This window comes from Barbus barbus (assembly GCF_936440315.1).
Source record: "Barbus barbus genome assembly, chromosome: 30".
NCBI classification, from domain to species: domain Eukaryota; kingdom Metazoa; phylum Chordata; class Actinopteri; order Cypriniformes; family Cyprinidae; genus Barbus; species Barbus barbus.
In genome coordinates, this window is record NC_136758.1 from 22,912,512 (window position 1) to 22,934,316 (window position 21,805).

General features: G+C 36.5%; 1 protein-coding gene across 2 annotated transcripts in view; it reads left to right on the plus strand.

Moving 5' to 3' along the window:
• Window positions 1-21,805, plus strand: part of LOC306850375 (nidogen-2-like) — a 35,984-nt gene that overhangs the window by 10,982 nt on the left and 3,197 nt on the right. Inside the window, exons 6-23 of one of the 2 annotated variants that reach the window (XM_079385975.1) lie at window positions 7-252; window positions 643-843; window positions 2,113-2,340; window positions 7,357-7,503; window positions 9,739-9,867; window positions 11,402-11,527; window positions 11,617-11,844; window positions 12,476-12,703; window positions 13,195-13,422; window positions 14,685-14,912; window positions 15,401-15,628; window positions 16,260-16,487; window positions 16,968-17,195; window positions 17,676-17,903; window positions 18,865-19,089; window positions 19,325-19,494; window positions 19,580-19,709; window positions 19,775-19,946. In XM_079385975.1, the coding sequence (XP_079242101.1) occupies window positions 7-252; window positions 643-843; window positions 2,113-2,340; window positions 7,357-7,503; window positions 9,739-9,867; window positions 11,402-11,527; window positions 11,617-11,844; window positions 12,476-12,703; window positions 13,195-13,422; window positions 14,685-14,912; window positions 15,401-15,628; window positions 16,260-16,487; window positions 16,968-17,195; window positions 17,676-17,903; window positions 18,865-19,089; window positions 19,325-19,494; window positions 19,580-19,709; window positions 19,775-19,946 (3,598 nt within the window). Of the gene's footprint in view, window positions 1-6; window positions 253-642; window positions 844-2,112; window positions 2,341-7,356; window positions 7,504-9,738; window positions 9,868-11,401; window positions 11,528-11,616; window positions 11,845-12,466; window positions 12,704-13,194; window positions 13,423-14,684; window positions 14,913-15,391; window positions 15,629-16,250; window positions 16,488-16,967; window positions 17,196-17,675; window positions 17,904-18,864; window positions 19,090-19,324; window positions 19,495-19,579; window positions 19,710-19,774; window positions 19,947-21,805 lie in introns of both variants that reach the window. The other variant, XM_079385976.1, reaches the window with a different exon arrangement.

Sequence of the window (21,805 nt, forward strand, 5' to 3'; positions counted from 1 at the left end):
CCTCAGGTGCTCCTCATCGTGTGAATGGAAAGGTCAGAGGGACTGTACTGGTGGGTGGCACAACAGTGCAGCTGGACAGCATCGACCTGCACGCCTACATCGTGGTGGGTGACGGACGAGCGTACACTGCTATCAGTGAGGTCCCAGAGCCGGTGGGCTGGGCGCTCATGCCCGTGGCCCCCATTGGAGGTCTGTTTGGTTGGCTCTTCGCCCTGGAGCTACCAAACAGCCTTAATGGCTTCAGTATCACCGGTGAGGCCGTCATGTTCTCATCTTCTACTTTTTTTATGGTGTGGAATGTTTGTTAAACATATGGCCTCCTGCTGAGAGATTTTAGGCTTAGAGGTTTTGTTCTCGCTAATAGAGTCCCACAAGGGCTTTGCTCGTCTGATATGTACTCAACCATTTCACCCTAATTTAAATCAGGTGCTCCATTATATAATAATATGTTTTCACTTTGTATGAAAAGCCTGTTTTTTGTTTTTGAACAACACATGAATGTTCATCAAGCACCATTATAAGGGTCACAGCCCCCATCTGGATCTTATTTCGTGATATTTGTTTGCAGTAAAATGAGTGAGCAACAACACTGCTCTTTAACGACTTTTAATCATGTTGAAAACCAACATTTCTGTTTCGCAGGTGCCGAATTCACTCGCCGTGCTGATGTGACCTTCTATCCCGGTAACCAGCGTCTCAGCATCGTCCAGACAGCTACGGGTTTGGATACCCAGAACTACCTCAATGTGGACACTCATTTACAGGGCAGTGTTCCCTTCATCCCTCCTGGTGCCACGGTGCAGATGGAGCCATTTAAGGACACCTACCATTATTATCCTTCATGTAAGTTCTGGGGGAAGAATTTGGGGAATAAATATATCTGTACATCTTTGTTTCATGAGTGTTTTTCCCGATAGATTTTTTTTTAATATTCGGTTTTATATTTACCAGGGCCGTCAATAGATTAAACTTAAATGAATCTAATTAATTACACAATATGTATCCCAGGACCACAAAATCAGTCATAAGGATCTTTTTTTTTTTTAAATGGAAGCAAATCAAAGCTGAATAAATAAGCTTTCTAACGAACACATAATAATCCTAACAAACCATACATTGATGTATGGTTTGTTAGGATAGGACAATATTTGCCTGAGATACAACTATTTGAAAAACTGGAATATGAGGTTGCAAAAAAATAAATAAAATAAAGAAATATTGAGAAAACTGCCTTTAAAGTTGTCCAAATTAAGTCCTTAGCAATGCATATTACTAATCAAAAATTAAGTTTTAATATATATATACGGTAGGAATTTTACAAAATATCTTCATGGAACAAGATCTTTACTTAATATCCTAATGATTTTTGGCATAAAATAAAAATCGATAAATTTGACCCATACAATGTATTTTTGGCTATTGCTACAAATATACTCGTGCTACTTATGACTGGTTATGTGGTCCAGGGTCACACATAGCAACGAATTAAGGACAATTATTCAGCAGTTCAGGAGGGATCAGTAAATAAAGGCTAATGCTGTTCTTTTGAACTTGAAAAAAAGAATCCTAAAAATATTGTATCAGTTTCCTTAAAAATATTAAACAGCAAAACAGTTTTCAATATAGATAATAAGCATTGAGCACTGTTTCAGTGCAAATCGGCATATTTGAATAAATTCTGAAAGATCACGTGACACTAAAGATTATTTTAATAATGTTTTATAATATTACTATAGTTTCACTGTATTTTTGATCAAATAAATTTCTTGGCGTGCATTAAAAATGTTTCAAAAACAAAAAAAATGTTGTCAACCCCAAACTTTTAAATGGTATAAGTTATGGACTTGTGGAGAATGGATTAGTTATAAAAAAAAAAAGGGACGAGGAAAAGAAAATGTAAGCTAAAAAAAGAACGATCTTGTGACGTCTCCTGTCTCCTCTACTTCCTTTCAGAGGAAGCTGTGTCTGATCTTGATGCACCCTAAATAAAAGCTGTTCTCATGTTGCTGAACACGAGGTTGCTTAACAATCAAATCCTGTGGGATTTTGGGTCTAGAATTAAAGCCCAAAGTTTGCTTTCCTTTTAACTCTTGCCTTTTTTCCTGTTCTCAGTGATTACCTCCACATCCGTGCGTGAGTTTACAGTCGTATCAGCTGAAAACGGAGCAGAGACCCACATTTTCCAGGTCAAACAGAACATCACATACAGGGACTGCTCTCACGGGCCCCGCAACGCACTGGAGACACTGGAACTGCGAATGGAGCGCATATTTGTTATGTACGTCAAAGAAGAACGCATCCTTCGATACGCCATCACCAACAAGATCGGCCCTCTTGGAGGTAGGCTGCTGGTCAATATTTTACAGTATGTTGTTTTTGTCGTTTTTGATGTGAATGTGCTAATGTAGGATGAAATGAAAGTAGCGACAGATCATGCATTCAAGTGTAACAAATTCTAATAAAAAGAAAAAAATATAGGACAGGCATTTGTTTTTTGCATCAGTCGTTGATTGGATGTTGAGATGTGGGCGTGTATGTGAACTATAAGGGGCGGGGTTTAAGCAGACTAAATGTTTGGAGAAGTCATTTGTGCATGGATTAATTGTTTATAATAAGATCAAAAGCATGCATTTAGAAAATACATGGGGTAAATTTTGACTTTGTGTTTACTTTAACTAGCATAGTAAAATGTTCATGGCCAACCAGCTTCACCAACTATGCTGGCGAACACCATAATTATCCTGGTCCATCTGCTAGACCAGCACTTACCAATATAAACCAGTTTGGACATTTTTTTGCATTTGCATTTTTTAGCTTGGAAACATAAGTATGAGATTTCTAAAACAACATTTTTAATTTGACAGAATCAGTATTTTTGGTAATTTGTTGGTCATAAAAAACACTGGGTTCAGGATATATATATATATTTTTTAAAGAGTGTTAGTATATCTTTTAACCCTGGATTGCAAAGACAAAAGTATTTTGTTTAGCAGCAGACAACCAATTGTAAAGTGCCTCAATTCTTGCCTAATTAATTATTCATGAGCTTTGTGTTCATATGCTGAACTTGTGTTTTTGTTGTTGTTGTATTTGCTTTGTTTTTGAGTGTTTCAGAAGCTGATTTACATTGTGACACTTTCACCATTCGACAAGCAGTTATTTCAATTCAGAGTTTTTCAAACTCATTAATATGCAAATAAGAACATTAAGAAATAATTCTGAAACATTTTTCAGATTTTTTTAGGACCTGACTTTAGAAGTGAATTTTGAAACCTAACTACCCACGACTAATTATTATCCCAGGGTGAAATATGTGAAACATGTTACAAGATAAGCCCAGGATTATATAAACTCAGGGTTTGGAATTACACCAGCTTTACAGTTTCAAGTGTGGGAAAAGCCCATCTTTTGTTTATTTTGGTGTCGTCTTCTCAATTTTTGTGAAAAAAAATCTGCATAAAACCTTCCTCACTTATTCTCCCTATATATGGCCTCCTGCTCGTCCTTCGTTTAGACCGACCCTCATTTTTGGCATAGTTTCTTTATTAACATGCTGACTGATGTGTCAATGAGATGTCTGGCTCTCACACAGGACTTACATTGGCTTGAGTTCAGCTGCCTTCCCATCATGCAAAATAGGAGGTCTAAGATAACCACCCCGAACCACCTGCTGCTTTCTACCATGGCCCGGCATTAGACAGCAGACCCAGGGGCTGGAGAGAGAGGAGGACTGCACTTTAAATTAATTATGTCTGTGAAGTGAGCCTGTGGTATTTTACAAAGCTTTGTGTTTGCAGTTTGTAACAAATCCCTTTATCCAGCGAGTTCCCTTAAGAAATAAATCAAACGTTTCTTTTTTAGCCCCTTGATTTGTGACCTTGTAAGGCTGTGTAGTTCCCAAAAGAGGATTTAGTGGGATGACAGTGCTTTGAATGGCCCTCTGGTTCCTGGCTGGTGCTGTAGATGTTGACTTTAGGATGATAAGTGGGGCTGGGATGAGCATATCACCAGCTGTGTCGTATCTAGTCAGTGGGCCGAATATGATCCAGTTTCCTAGAGTTGCACAATCGTCAAAACCTAATGTGACCTTACTTTCATTCGCAATGGATTGCAAGTTTATATGTGAAGGTAGAGTATCCCTGCATTGCATCATAATGAATTTACTCTTCACCATTAGATGATAAACACATAAACTAAACCTCATTTAGAATAAAAAGTGATAAAAAATTATGCAAGAGTGTATTGTCTGAGGTAGAGATGTCCATTTTGGTCATTTTGGCTACTTTGAACCCTGCATTCAAATTGGACCGGCCAATATATCATCAAAACATTAGAAGTAAATTGTTTTCACTTGAAAACAAGCCTAAGTATTGTTTAAATTGGGTATGCATGTGTACTATTAATTCAAAATAACAATTTTGGATATTATTGGCCAATATTGGATATTATTCATTCTCATGTTTTTACATTTAGATTACCTTTATCATTATCTAATGCTCACTTGAAGTTAATCTTGTAATCTTTAGCAAATCTAAAAAATGAATAACTGTTTTCATGCTATACATTATAATGTTGTGATTGTCAGATTCCCTTGTGGCATTTAAAATGTGTGATTTTAATTTTTAGTGTTTTTAATCAATCAATCAATTAATTAATTAATGTTTTTTGAATTTTTTAATTGGATTATGGATAATAATGTCCATTATTTTATTGTATAGGAACAAGTTGCTGGATTTTATGGCAAATAATAAGATGAACTGTTGTTCGTCAACTAATATGTTGTTTCTTAGCCAGATCATCCGCACTTACAGTGTTTAGTATTTGTTGAGTAAAATCTCCTCTAGATGTTGATATATAGCCTATATAGTGAGGGTGATGAATCTCATACTGCTGTTATCATTATGTTCACTCAGACAAAGTATTCATAACGGGGTGGTGGGTAGAGGAATAGTTGCGGAGTGATGTTGTGGGAACAGAAGGACACCCCGGAATCCCTGTACCCAAGAGAGCCATGCATGGCCTCTGGCCGAGGCTGCAAAACACAGCTGCCTCTGTCTGTCCAGTGTGTCTGGCACAACTGACGTATAGTAATTAGATCAGTGCTGACACATCTAAGATATTAGATTAGACTGAGGTGGATTCACACGCTTGTATGTGACCGTATATCATGTCATTATGGTCCTGCTGACTGTGCATATGAAGAGCTAGATCTCAGTTCTCAGTCATTTCACAGCAGCTGTTAGTGTTTCATGTGGTTGATGATGTTTTTTCCCACAACCTGGGCTGATGGAAATCGTTCAGGGCAAAGTCAGTTCACTAGCTGGCCATCTTGGTAACACCCTAGAATCTTTTTTCTCATAATGCAAATACAGCTCTTATCTATGCCTTCCAAGTTTTACATTTGTATGCTTAAACTGACCAACAGTCAGTTTTAGTAGCATGAATAGATGTTGGTCTAGAAACATGTCTTACTTGTGTAAATCAAATTATACTTGAGTTTGGGGTTTGATTAGTTGAGTCTGTAGAACAATTAGGTCAGTCAATCGGATTCTGTTTCTTCTGGCACAAGTCCTAACACCTTTAATGGGCCTGAGCTCCAAAACCCCCCATCACACACTCTTGAGATAAGTATTGTTGTGTGAACTACACTAGGAGTGTTTCTCTCCAGTTTGGGACAGAAGTTTCCCACCTGGTCCCTCCACCCCCTTCGTTTTCCTCAAAGTCTTGTGTTAACCAGCGCTCCGCCCCGCTGGTGTGCCGCTGTCCCTTTAATTAGCACAAAGTTGAAAAGAACCCCCCCGACCCACTTTGCCAATGTTTGTCCTGTAGTTTCTCTCCACTTTTCCCCCTCCCCTGTGGAGTCACTTTAAATGGGACCGTCTTTCTCGTTCTCTCTCACTTCAAACAAAAGTCTTCCCGTCTGCCTTTGATAATTGGCCAAATTGGTCTCTGGCCCGGGGTGAGGAAATCAAGCTGTTTTTAATGTGAGATGAGTAGGCGTTGGGTGGGGGTGAAGGTGGTCCGTATGGCCCAAGGGTCCCAACAATGGGTCCCTGATGGTAGGCCGTATGGGTAAGAGCACAATGAAGTCCTTTTGTCTTGGAGTAAGAGGTTTGGTAATGTCACTTATAGTATGTGAACCACCCTGAGTTTTAAGACCCTTTTAAAGGTGTTGTGTTTTCCAGGTCAAGTACTTTGACCTCCAAGGTCAAATTTAAAGACCATTTGAAATCGTATAGGTTTGTCGGGAAGCAAAGTGTTCACACCTCTCCATATGTTAACACCTTTGAATGCACGTTTATCACAAAGACTCTTATTACTCAAGGTCTGTGGTTTTATAACATCACTCAGAATAGTCATGTCTGTTGAATTCCCTCTGGCTGTGATGGTTGTAGTAGTAAAGTTCCCTCAGTTTTTTTTTATTTAGTCATTTTTTAACAAAGCCTCCACTCAGGATACTGAATTTGGCTGGAGGTTTTAAAACATCTGCAGTGACTCACTCATCAGTGAGTCACATTTCCAGTGTATGTTCCCCATTGGTGAGTTCCCCATCAAGTTTAGTATCTTGAATAAACAGTAATGCAATCAATCAGAATTGTAAACGGGCACAAATCACTATACACAGAGATTCTAAAAGGGGATTTTTGCAGCGATGCCATTGGAGAACCTATTTTGGTTCCCTTTCGGTAAACAGTTGAAGGAATAGAGCAACCGAGTTTATTTCACGGGAACAGATTAGGAGAAATTTAGCATTTCATCAATTGCTCACCAATGGATGCTCTGCAGTGAATGGGTGCCGTCAGAATGAGAGTCCAAAAAACTGATAAAAACATCACAATAATCCACAAGTAACCCTCATGACTACAGTCCAGCAACATTTTTCTAACATTTATAACTTCGAATAGTTGCTTTCAGCTACAATGAGTCCTCTATCCATAATATTGCTTTTTATGTTTATATCTGGTTATGATCTGCTCAAGCTCTTTAAAGTTGGGTGTATTCTGATTGGCCGTTAGTGTTTTTATTGTTCATCAGCTGGAAAAATTTGTTCTGAAAATGATTCCAACAACATCGTTCCTCTGTGTCATTATCATTATCGATATGATGAGGACTTCCTTATTCTCATAGGATTAACAATTATTAAAAACTTTATTGTTATCATCCTTGGTGTGAACGTGCCTTAACTATTGAACTCTATTGCCCCCCTTTTATAGAAGTGTTTCCCTTTGCTTTGCTTTCTATGGGACTGATTCAGTTGAGGTCTATGGAGATTACATAAGAAGTTATTTGTAGTGACAATAGCTCAGTTTGTTGCATTGCTATTTATAATTTGCTTGCCTTCACATCTTTTCACAGCTGGAGACCCAGGGCCAGAAGATCTAAATCCCTGTTACTCTGGAAATCATGACTGTGACACAACCGCACAGTGCATGCCGGGCGAGGGACAGCTGTTTTTGTGCCAATGCGCCACAGGTTACAGAGGAGACGGTCGCAACTGTTATGGTAAGAGAAGTTATATGGAAACATCTCCCTGCACAAACACACACGCTTGAGCTGTAAATTCAATTCCAGGTCCTTGACACTCTGTTTAATCAGTCGAGGGTCTGGAATACTTAGGCAATAACCTTCGTCTTCCTTCATTAGAGCCATGCATCTGCGTAACATCAACATTGCAGGCCATTCAGAAGTGGGGTCATCACCACTGTAGTACATTAGCACGACCAGACGTTTCCTATCCAGTGAGTCAGTCGCAAAGTAGAGGAAACCCTCAGTGAATCATGAATGTGTCCAGGGGTCTTTCCCCCCGTCTGCTGTCTCTCATCTTCTTCCTCCCACTGTTACCAAGCCAAACAACAGAAAGACTAAACACTCTTTAGGTGGAATGTGGGAGATCTGTGAGCTTGCGGTGAGTCTGGGGAAGATTTGTAAGCGAAGACACATTTCTGTGGCATTTCTGTTTGAGCTGCGCACGCAGAGGCCACATCCTCAGCTTTAAGCTAGTTGGGGGCTCAGACCACCTGATATTTCCTCGTTTGAAGAGGGGGGAGAGCAAATCGCACCTAGCCTCCAGAAAACTCCCTATGTACTCATACAGAAGTGCGTTTTTTTTAATCTTGAGACCCTTATTCCAGATGATATTTGACATAGAGTGTAATGATGTCTGATTTGAGATCAGATTGTGTTTTTGAGTCGATTCTGATTTAGTGATTTGGTTGAACTGGTTCACAAAGCAAAAGAGAGCTTGTTGCTGTTGGGCTGCATAAATAGCTTTTGAAAGACTGATCATAAATAGAATGTACTGCCGTCTTATTAAAAATTAAGATGTCATATTTCTCACTTTACAGGGACTCTTGACTTGACAACTACAGCAGTGCATATTTGCATATTATCAGAAACGAGATGAACGATTCAAAATCATTTAAACAATATCTTAAAAAGTTGTCCATGCATTATTTTTTATAAAGCTTATTTGCATAAGCTTATTTTCTCAACATCACGTCGCTGAACACACCATTTTTAATAAAAAATGTTTTTTTACAAGTAAAATTGCAAGTTGGGAAGAATATGGTGGAGTAATTAATACTAATACTAAAATATTATTATTAATATTGGTAACTATTTTTTTGTTGTTGTTGTTAAAAATTACCCGATGCAACCTAATTGGAAACTGTGCTAAACAGCAATTTTACTACAAAAATTAAATTTTTTAATAAATTTTATTTGATTCAGTGAATTTTTCCTTTTAACTGGTTGTTTGTAACAAATTGATTGAACAATTGATGGAAAAAAAAATTTTTGCACTTAAAAATTAACATTCTGGATGAGAAAACGTTATGGAGCAGTGTATATTGCATATTAATACAAGTTTAAAAAAGACATTTTCTCTGCATATTTTTTATGTTTATAAAAAATTTGTATAAAGTTGCTTTTCTCAGCATTGGACATGCCCATAAAACAAAAAAACTATTATTTTCTTATTGGAAATGAATGGCTTATTGCTTTGTCTATGTAAATCAGTATATACTGTATGTGAACACCCCATAAGGGATAAAAAATTTTTTTACCAGTAAAACTAGAAACTTGGAAAGAATATTTCTCAATATTTTATATTAATGTAATTATTAATATTAATATTGGCAGCAATTGTTTATTTTGTAACCACATTCATTTTATTTGATTCAGTGAATCAGTTCTTTTAGAAGTGTTTCTTTTGAACAAAGCATCCTAACAAAGCGATTCATCAGAATGAATTGGATTTCCCAGTGTGGCAGTCTGCACTTGATTATGTGTGTGTGTGTGTGTGTGTGTGTGTTTTCTTGCATCATGTTCCTATTAGAGGATCATTTTATCACCTGTCTGAACTCTTCACTCTAGAGTAGATAATAAGGGGGTCAATGAAAGAGAGCAGAGAAAAATCAAGAGAGAGAGGTGGACCGTGTGTTCCTTACCCTCCCTGTAATTAGCAATGATCAAAACCAGATCTCCTGCTGACCAGCTCTTAACCCACCCAGAGCCTCAGGCCTGTTCCCACGCACTCCGACAGGGACGACATCCCTCGCTATCTTCCTCTGTCATCACAAACGGCAGGATCGAGGCTTGCTTTATCTCTCCAGCACCTGAATGCCATGTTTGAAGCACACCAAGGCACCCAGCGTCCAAAACAATTAATCTTGTAGTGTGATTGGTTAACATTAGAGTATTATGGGTTGTAATTGAGCAGTTATTCTCTCTCTGTAGATGTGGATGAGTGTGCAGAAGGTCTGAGCTCCTGTGGTGCTCATTCTTACTGTGTGAACCTGCCTGGAAGCCATCGCTGTCAGTGTGAGAGCGGATTTGAGTTTGGATTTGACGGTCGGACATGTCAGGGTAAGAAACATCTTCATTTCCTGTGCAGTCTGTGCAGTGGACACAACTCTACCAAACTTGTGTATTCCACATTGGCTATTCTTATTTATCATTCAGAGACAAATGTATATTTAATGCTTTACAGGTCATGTCATGTCATGCAATTATTCATATAAAATTACTGTATGAAAATTAAACTTCCAAAGAGCCAAAAGTAATCAATTCATTATTAAATTAAATTAAATTATTTTTTAACATTATTGAATTGTTTTTTTGTTTTTTTTATTGGCCCAAGCCTAAGGCCGAAAGTTATCTGTGTTTATATCTTAAATAAATATATAATATAATTATATATATAATATATAATATATATATATATATATATATAATAAGTATATAATACTATATATATATATATATATATATATATATATATATAATACAGTATTTATTCATATAATACCTATGTTATGTATATAATATACATAATATTTCTTGACTTATTATTTGTTTGGACTGACAGGATTTTTTAATTTAATATAAATTATTTAAATCTTTTAAACATTAATATTATCTAATTGAAATTATGCAAAAGACACTACCTTTCAAAAGTTTATAATCAGTATGATTTTCTTTTTTGAATGAATTTAATGCTTTTATTCAGCAACAATGCCTTCAGTTGATCGAAAGTGACAGTAAGGACATTTGTAATGTTACAAATGATTTCAAATAAATTCTGTTCTTTTGAACTTTCTATTCATCAAAAAGTGTTTTCAACACTGAAAATAATAAGACTGAAGTAATAGCTGTAGTAATTTACAAACAAAATTTTTATTTTAAAATATAAAACCGTTATTTTAAATTGTAATCATTTTTCACAATATTACTGTTTTCAGTGTATTTTTGTTAAAATTAATGCAGCCTTGGTGAGCAACACCAACCTTTTGAATGATAGTGCAACTTTTTTCCAATATAAAACTGGATGTTGCTTGTGGCATTAAACGTTCATAATGTGACAACAATTTGGCATCTTACTGTTTTGAATCTTTATTGCTATATATTCTACTGTCCACTATATTACATACTATATTGCACAGCATGCATCGTATTGATATTAGCTTCTAAGAACACGGTCAGCAGTTTATATGTGACTCAGTCTGAGTTGTGTGCTGTCAGTGGGATGTGATGTGTTGCAGAGGTTAAATGTTGGTAAAACACAGGCTCATTCTCTCAGCTGAATGCTGTAGGTGAAGGGTTTGCAGTGCAGAGAGAGCCATGTGTAACCAGAAACGCTGAGGAAGGGAGGGTATTTTGAAACAATGACCCAATGTCCTCGCTCAGGGAATGTGCGTAGGAGACGCGTAGCTGAAGAACACAAGGGGGTCAGAGGACAGTTAACTCTTCTTCTTCCTGTACAGCGCGCTCTGATTGGATTGTGGAAATTTGGAGCCTTCAGGCAACAGCTAGAATGACTCAGACCAACATCCGGAGAAATGCGGTTAATGTGCTGTTTGTTGTGTTCTAGAGTGAGTGTTGTGTTTTGTGGTTTGTGCAGATGTGGATGAGTGTCGTGACCAACCGTGCCACACCCAGGCCTTGTGCTCAAACAGTGCGGGATCTTTCCAGTGCCAGTGCCAACCGGGATACCATGGAGATGGTTTCCAGTGCCACCCTCAAAATGGTAGCTGTTTGTAGATACTTGGATTTTTAACATTGTTTTCTTCAAGTAAATTCCCAAATTCTGTAATATCTGGTTAATTTGCATTATAGGTCGCCCCAAGACCCAGTGTGAGCAGCACAGAGACAGACTTCAGAGCGGAAATGGTGGTGTTCGTCCTATAGGAGCCTTCATCCCTCAGTGTGATGAGGAGGGTCAGTACAGGCCGCAGCAGTGCCACGGGTCCACAGGTCACTGCTGGTGTGTGGACAGTAGAGGACAGGAGAGAGCGGGGACCAGAACTCCACCTGGAGCCCCAACAATAAACTGTGATGAGCCTGGTAAGAAATAGGCCTCTCTTAATAGGTCATCTGTCCTATTTTATATAATATTCCTTTTTTTATTAATTAATTGTCATGGGATCTGTTATAGAGCGGTAGCAGTTGCTCTTTTTGTTGGAGTATCTCAGAATCTCTAAATTCTAGATGATTCATAAATTTTAGATGTTGTTATTTGAATTTAATTTATATACTGTTATAGTAGATATTAAAATTGGGACAGTTTTATTTTTATATTTTCATTTAAAAAATGTTAGTGTAAGTTTTAGTCATTTTCTTTTGTGTATTTGTCATTTTTATAACATTTTTAATATATCCATTAATTTTTATTTCTTTTTTTAATTTAAGTTTTAGCAATTTTAGTACTTCAAATCAAACGTATTTTATTTTTGTTAGTGGCCAAAGCAACATTTCTGATTTTTATTTTTAAAAAATTTTAAGCGTACATTTTTCACTTGATTTTTTACAATTTATTTTAGTTAGAGGAGGTTGAATGTTGTCAGAACCACGAGGAACATTAATATTTATCAAAACCTCTGTAACTTTATTGAAGTAACTTTATGGCTGAGATTCTTGTACTGAGATGTGTGACGGGAGAATAACAAAAATATTTTTCTATCCCAAGTGCGTCCAGTGCGTCCCAAGACCCAGTGTGAGCAGCACAGAGACAGTCTTCGTAGCAGAGATGGTGACGCTCCTCTGACAGGAGCCTTCATCCCTCAGTGTGATGAGGAGGGTCAGTACAGGCCGCAGCAGTGCCACGGGTCCACAGGTCACTGCTGGTGTGTGGACAGTAGAGGACAGGAGAGAGCGGGGACCAGAAGTCCACCTGGAGCCCCAACAATAAACTGTGATGAGCCTGGTAAGAAATAGGCCTCTCTTAATAGGTCATCTGTCCTATTATATATAATATCTAAATTTTTTAAACAATTAATTTTCTCAATGTATCTTTTATAGATAGTTAGAAATTGTTCTTTATCGAAATATATCCTTAAATTCTAGATTCTACTTCACCAGTGTTATTTTATTATTATTTATGTACTTATATATTACTATTAACATATAATATAGTACTTATTCATATTTTATTATTTTGTTTTCAGTTTTAATTTTAATTATTTTAATTTAAGTTTTAGCAATTTTCTTATGTGCTTTTGTCTTTTTTCCTCTATTTCTATATAGCCTTAATTATATTTTATTTCAGTTCAAGTAATTTTAGTTTCCATTTTAGTTATGAATAACAACACTGTTCATTTCTAATAAAATACTTAAGGGGAGGTTGAAATTTGTCAGAACCACTGAGGAGTGTGATGGGAGAGTAACAAACTTCCTTTCTATCCCAAGTGCGTCCAGTGCGTCCCAAGACCCAGTGTGAGCAGCACAGAGACAGTCTTCGTAGCAGAGATGGTGACGCTCCTCTGACAGGAGCCTTCATCCCTCAGTGTGATGAGGAGGGTCAGTACAGGCCGCAGCAGTGCCACGGGTCCACAGGTCACTGCTGGTGTGTGGACAGTAGAGGACAGGAGAGAGCAGGGACCAGAACTCCACCTGGAGCCCCAACAATAAACTGTGATGAGCCTGGTAAGAAATAGTCTACATCAGAGGTGTCCAAACGTTTCACTATGAAGGGCCAAAAATCAAATTGAAAGTATATTTTGCATTATATTATATTTGTAAAATATTTATATTATATTTATATTTGCAACTATATTATTATTATTTTTTATTTAATTAATGTCTTCTATAATTAAATGCAAAACAAAATGCAACAAAACGTAAAAAGAAATAGAATAAAGATATGCTTCAATAGCATGTTTTCCCCTATTTTTCCACCTTCTTGAGGATCAACTTTGGCCTGTGGGTCCTTGTTTGGGCATCTCTGGTCTACAGGAACTTTTATTTTTGGGGAAATTTATTTTTGTCACAGTCTTCTCTCTCCAAGTCATTTAAATAATATTTCTGTTTATTTTTTATTAATTAATTGTCATGGAATTTGTTGCAATTACTCTTTTTGTTTGGAATAGACTGCCAGTTTGGGATGAATAAGATTTTAAATGGTTTTTGAAGAAGTCTTATATGCTTACCAAGGCTGCATTTATTTGATCGCAAATACAGTAAAAACAGTAAAATTGTGAAATATTATAACAATAACGGTTTAAAACAAATGTAAATGTAATTTACTCATGTGATGCAAAGCTGCATTTTTAGAATCATTACTCCAGTCTTCAGTGTCACATGATCCTTCAGATATCATTCTAATATGCTGAGTTTATGTTCAGGAAACATTTCTCATAATTATCCGTATTGAGAACAATTGCGCTGCTTAATATTTTTGTGGAAACTAGATTGTTTGATGAACAGAAAGTTCATAAGAACATCATTTACTTTAAATATTTGTTTTTGTAACAGTGTAAAAGCCTGCCACTTTTGATCAATTTCATGCATCCTTGCTCAATAAAAGTATTAATTTCTTAACAAAAAAAGAAAATCCTCAGTTCAAATTCGACATAGGCTAGCTGTCTGGGAAAACAGGCCCTTACCCTGAGTTTAAGAAAGATAGCATAAAAATATGGAGAGATGCACCTTTATTGGTGCAGACATATTGCATTCCTCTTTGGAAAAATGTAAGATTTTAGGGAAGGTCGAGGTTTGTTAAAACCACCTGTGTTTACATGGGCAATATTAACATTTGCAATATTATGATCAAAACAGATAATAACTTTATTGGAGTTTAGAGTTTGGCAACTCTTAAACTTGCACAAGCCCTTTCATTTCATATAAACAAAGGGTTGTGCAAAGGAGTGTAATGGAGGTATAACAATCCCTTGTGTATCTGTATCCAGTGCGTCCCAAGACCCAGTGTGAGCAGCACAGAGACAGTCTTCGTAGCAGAGATGGTGATGTTCCTCTGACAGGAGCCTTCATCCCTCAGTGTGATGAGGAGGGTCAGTACAGGCCACAGCAGTGCCACGGGTCCACAGGTCACTGCTGGTGTGTGGACAGTAGAGGACAGGAGAGAGCGGGGACCAGAACTCCACCTGGAGCCCCAACAATAAACTGTGATGAGCCTGGTAAGAAATAGGCCTCTCTTAATAGGTCATCTGTCCTATTATATATAATATCTCAATTTTTTAAACAATTAATTTTCTCATGGTATCTTTTATAGATAGTTAGAAATTGTTCTTTATCGAAATATATCCTTAAATTCTAGATTCTACTTCACCAGTGTTATTTTATTATTATTTATGTACTTATATATTATTATTAACATATAATATAGTACTTATTCATATTTTATTATTTTGTTTTCAGTTTTAATTTTAATTATTTTAATTTAAGTTTTAGCAATTTTCTTATGTGCTTTTGTCTTTTTTCCTCTATTTCTATATAGCCTTAATTATATTTTATTTCAGTTCAAGTAATTTTAGTTTCCATTTTAGTTATGAATAACACTGTTCATTTCTAATAAAATACTTAAGGGGAGGTTGAAATTAGTCAGAACCACTGAGGGGTGTGATGGGAGAGTAACAAACTTATTTTCTATCCCAAGTGCGTCCAGTGCGTCCCAAGACCCAGTGTGAGCAGCACAGAGACAGTCTTCGTAGCAGAGATGGTGACGCTCCTCTGACAGGAGCCTTCATCCCTCAGTGTGATGAGGAGGGTCAGTACAGGCCGCAGCAGTGCCACGGGTCCACAGGTCACTGCTGGTGTGTGGACAGTAGAGGACAGGAGAGAGCGGGGACCAGAACTCCACCTGGAGCCCCAACAATAAACTGTGATGAGCCTGGTAAGAAATAGGCCTCTCTTAATAGGTCATCTGTCCTATTTTATATAATATTCCTTTTTTTATTAATTAATTGTCATGGGATCTGTTATAGAGCGGTAGCAGTTGCTCTTTTTGTTGGAGTATCTCAGAATCTCTAAATTCTAGATGATTCAGAAATTTTAGATGTTGTTATTTGAATTTAATTTATATACTGTTATAGTAGATATTAAAATTGGGACAGTTTTATTTTTATATTTTCATTTAAAAAATGTTAGTGTAAGTTTTAGTAATTTTCTTTTGTGTATTTGTCATTTTTATAACATTTTTAATATATCTATTAATTTTTATTTCTTTTTTTTATTTAAGTTTTAGCAATTTTAGTACTTCAAATCAAACGTATTTTATTTTTGTTAGTGGCCAAAGCAACATTTCTGATTTTTATTTGTAAAAATTTTTAAGCGTACATTTTTCACTTGATTTTTTACAATTTATTTTAGTTAGAGGAGGTTGAATGTTGTCAGAACCACGACCAACATTAATATTTATCAAAACCTCTGTAACTTTATTGAAGTAACTTTATGGCTGAGATTCTTGTACTGAGATGTGTGACGGGAGAATAACAAAAATATTTTTCTATCCCAAGTGCGTCCAGTGCGTCCCAAGACCCAGTGTGAGCAGCACAGAGACAGTCTTCGTAGCAGAGATGGTGATGTTCCTCTGACAGGAGCCTTCATCCCTCAGTGTGATGAGGAGGGTCAGTACAGGCCGCAGCAGTGCCACGGGTCCACAGGTCACTGCTGGTGTGTGGACAGTAGAGGACAGGAGAGAGCGGGGACCAGAACTCCACCTGGAGCCCCAACAATAAACTGTGATGAGCCTGGTAAGAAATAGGCCTCTCTTAATAGGTCATCTGTCCTATTATATATAATATTTAAATTTTTTTAAACAATTAATTTTCTCATGGTATCTTTTATAGATAGTTAGAAATTGTTCTTTATCGAAATATATCCTTAAATTCTAGATTCTACTTCACCAGTGTTATTTTATTATTATTTATGTACTTATATATTATTATTAACATATAATATATTACTTATTCATATTTTATTATTTTGTTTTCAGTTTTAATTTTAATTATTTTAATTTAAGTTTTAGCAATTTTCTTATGTGCTTTTATCTTTTTTCCTCTATTTCTATATAGCCTTAATTATATTTTATTTCAGTTCAAGTAATTTTAGTTTCCATTTTAGTTATGAATAACAATGTTCATTTCTAATAAAATACTTAAGGGGAGGTTGAAATTTGTCAGAACCACTGAGGGGTGTGACGGGAGAATAACAAACTTCCTTTCTATCCCAAGTGCGTCCCAAGACCCAGTGTGAGCAGCACAGAGACAGTCTTCGTAGCAGAGATGGTGACGCTCCTCTGACAGGAGCCTTCATCCCTCAGTGTGATGAGGAGGGTCAGTACAGGCCGCAGCAGTGCCACGGGTCCACAGGTCACTGCTGGTGTGTGGACAGTAGAGGACAGGAGAGAGCGGGGACCAGAACTCCACCTGGAGCCCCAACAATAAACTGTGATGAGCCTGGTAAGAAATAGGCCTCTCTTAATAGGTCATCTGTCCTATTATATATAATATTTAAATTTTTTTAAACAATTAATTTTCTCATGGTATCTTTTATAGATAGTTAGAAATTGTTCTTTATCGAAATATATCCTTAAATTCTAGATTCTACTTCACCAGTGTTATTTTATTATTATTTATGTACTTATATATTATTATTAACATATAATATATTACTTATTCATATTTTATTATTTTGTTTTCAGTTTTAATTTTAATTATTTTAATTTAAGTTTTAGCAATTTTCTTATGTGCTTTTATCTTTTTTCCTCTATTTCTATATAGCCTTAATTATATTTTATTTCAGTTCAAGTAATTTTAGTTTCCATTTTAGTTATGAATAACAATGTTCATTTCTAATAAAATACTTAAGGGGAGGTTGAAATTTGTCAGAACCACTGAGGGGTGTGACGGGAGAATAACAAACTTCCTTTCTATCCCAAGTGCGTCCCAAGACCCAGTGTGAGCAGCACAGAGACAGTCTTCGTAGCAGAGATGGTGACGCTCCTCTGACAGGAGCCTTCATCCCTCAGTGTGATGAGGAGGGTCAGTACAGGCCGCAGCAGTGCCACGGGTCCACAGGTCACTGCTGGTGTGTGGACAGTAGAGGACAGGAGAGAGCGGGGACCAGAACTCCACCTGGAGCCCCAACAATAAACTGTGATGAGCCTGGTAAGAGAGCAATGCATAAAACAATACATAAAACAATACAATAATAGCTAAACTAATATATCTATGTGGAGTGGAATTTTGTTCTAATAGGATTTCGCTGTGGATGGGGCTGCCACTCTAAGCAATCAAACTTACAAAGTGGTATTGGTGAACGATAAAACAGCTAATAAAATCCCATAGCCATATATACAGCCATATACCTTACAGCCATATATACAGACCAGAATACTGTGGTACAATACCATTGTAGCACCAGCTTTCACATTGGGCAATTGGGCAACAAGTGTTTGAAATGGGCACCATGCTGTTGTTTGTCAATTATAGGCTTTCTAATTTGCTAAGTAGTTTCACATCATCTGTAAGTAATCACTCTAATTTGTAGCAGAGCTCACAAAGCCCAGTCTGCCCTGTGTTCATCCAGATTACAGAGCAGGAGGAAAATATGAGCAGCAAGTTTAGTCCCATGAATGTGTCCTCTTCACACCATAGTTAGAAATGCCTCCTATTTCATCTCTCTGTTTTGTAGCCAAAAATGAGACTGACAAAGAAGGAACTCTCATTAGATTATTTAATTAGATTATATGAATCAGAAAACATATAGAAAATACACTAGTATGTAGTTCTTAGTGGATTTTAGAGGTTCAAGTTTAGATTATTATTATTATTTTAGATTAGATTATTATTAATATATTTCTTAATAATATTATCAACATTAACAACAATCATTAAAATATTAGATTATTTATAAATTTAATTATAAAACTATTTTAATTAGTTTAAATTATTAAAAAATATATTTATTCATCATCATCAATTCAGTTAATATCTTTCAAATACTTTTTTCATGCTGGATTACTCATTAGCAGTTTTCATTGTTCACTTGATTAATCTCTTATTGGTTATGGATAAATATCCCCATATTGTGCAGTAATATGTTCCTGGTTTCCCCTCTGACACCCAGTGCCTCCAGTCCAGCGTCCAGAGACCGTCTGTGAGCGCTGGAGAGCCAGTCTGTTGCAGCAATATGGAGGCCAGCCAGATTCCCACCATTATCTACCTCAGTGTGACTCTGCCGGGGAGTTCAACCCAGTTCAGTGCTACGGAGACAGCAGCTACTGCTGGTGTGTGGACCAAAACGGGCGGGAAGTACCAGGAACCCGCTCACACGATGCTGTGAAACCTGCCTGTGAGTGTCGCTTGCTGTGAGACCCACAGTTTCCTCATGCAAAAAGCACTGGTTCAAATTACTGGTTTACTGATAATTTTCATTTTAAAAGTTTACTTTCCAATAACTGGTTAAATGGTTCAACTGTTGGACATTTTATTTTATTCTATTTTATTTTATTTTCAAATTTACATTCAGTATAAAGGCCAACAAAATGATTTGTTTTTCCAAGCTAAAATGATCTGATACCTTTTAGGTATACCTACTGTGGCCCCTCCCACTTTGCACCCTCTGCCACGCCCAGATGTGACCCCGCCTCCATCAGGCACGTCCCTGCTTTATGCCCAGGGCCAGCAGATTGGAGTATTGCCTCTCAATGGCACACAGATGGACAAGCAGAGATCTTCAGTGCTGCTTGCTTTACATGTGAGAATTGCACACTATTGATTGAAATACTGAAGTCTGCGGCTTTGAGAATAGTATACTAATTCTCTCCTGTTTACACTCTCAGGGGTCTATAGTGGTCGGCATTGATTACGACTGCAAAGAAAGGAAAGTTTATTGGACGGATCTGGCTGGACGGACAATCAATAGAGCCAGTCTGGAGCCAGGATCAGAACCTGAGATTATCATCAACACAGGTATGTTTATTTGTTTATTTTTATTTAATATAATATATAATATAATATAACATAATCTTTTTCAGCTGTGACGAGTCCAGAAGGTCTTGCTATAGATGTCGTCCGAAGGAGACTGTTTTGGGTGGACAGCACATCAGATAAGATCGAAACAGCGAACCTTGATGGAAGTGACCGGCGTGTTGTGTTTGACACAGACTTAGTAAATCCCAGAGCCATCGTCGTGGACTCCTCTACAGGGTATGTGCTTCAGATTGCTTAAAGATATCAAACACTATTGATGTGAACCATCTTGCCACCCATCTCAGTACCAAAACCAGTACCTGAAATAAAAAAAAGTTATGCATCTTATTTTATTTTATAAGATGCATTTAGCTTTGATTTGACTAATCTGATCAAAGCTGGTCAGTATTTGGTCATTTATGTGAGTTCTAGATTGTGTTGCATTTAAGGATAATGTGTATGAGTAGAAATTGAGTTTCTGATTGTGTACACACAGTATACATTATATACTATAATGTATAGTATAATTATTATATTTTATAATAAATAAACAAATAAAATTTTTTAATATATTGACCTCAGCAAATGTATAGAATAAAAACTGCTATATATAATGTCAGATCAGAATCTCGTATATTATTTTTTACATTTTATTATATTTATTTATATTTATAATAATAATAATAATACATACATACTGTACAAATATGTATACAAATATAAAATAATACATAGTGAATATTAAAATCTGTAAATATAAAATATAAACATATAATTTAATAATAAATATAGCTAATATATAGCTAATAAACAATTTATAGATTAATAGATTTAATAGATATAGCTAATATGCGTGTGTGTGTGTGTGTGTGTGTGTATACTGTATACACAGACCCCAAGCTGGTGTAATTTTATGTATTTTGCCTAGAGGTCAATCTGTGATGTTTATATCCTATTTATATACTGTATGGTTCTATTTTAATTTTTTTTACAAATAGAAGCTCTCGTATAGAGCATAACATCATATGCCTTTTCCCATGTTCATTGCAAGGTCTGAAGTAATGTTCCATGCTTAAGCCTAATGCATCTTAGTGTCTCAAATAGATGCCACCAATTCATCAATGTTTTTTTTTAATATTATTTTTTATAATAATTATTTATAACAATACTATACAATTTTTGTATCTTTTACACATTTTGATTATTTTTATTTTGAGCATACTATTAGAATTAGAACCCATTAGATGTAATACCATTAGAACCACAATTGAGACCATTAAAATAGGGCATCTTTGCTTAATTGATCCTGTAATTGGCAGCTTTAATGAACCCTCATTTCCCCTCCATCACAATTCCCATGCTTCCTTTACATGAACGCTTCAAAACCTAAAATCTGTTATCATTGTGAAGAGTGCGATTGAGGGGAAGTGAAAGAACAGTGCAAGACACGCAGAGAAGCGAGAGAGCGAGGAGGTTAGGATGTGTATGGGAGGCAGAGAAAATAAAAGGGCAAGGCTACAAATTGGCCCAGATGCTGGTGTTGCTTCAGTGTTTGGCCTGGCTTTTGGGTCTCAGGGGAGGGCAGTCAACGTGTGGGCCAGCAACTCCACAAACACAGCCATCTGCAACATCTGGAGCAACTGAACTAGGGTGGAGGACAGGAGATATAACACGAACCTCAATGGTCATGAGAATAGCCGTTAATGTGTGTTTGTGTTTGTCGGTGCTGCGATTTGTGCTACGTGCTAGATTGCTTTTGCCGTCACGCATAAATGTATGCATGCATGAAGCCATCTGGGTTGAAGTCTGATCCATTAGTCAAGAATTTTACGAAACAATTATTTAATTATACAAGCAGTTGTGCAAAACTGCACTGTCAACTGATTTCCTGCACAACAGAGTTGGTGTGGTAAATATCTTTTACCTCAAATAGCCTGAAATTGTGATTTCATGCTTCTAAATCATCAGGGAGAGACAAAATAAACACAATTTATGGTTAGAAATCTTTTTTTTTTTTGTTCAGCGACTGATTCAGCTTAGCCATAGTGTAGGCTAGTTATATTTACCATTTCCTCAGGGACTGAGTTCCTCTCATA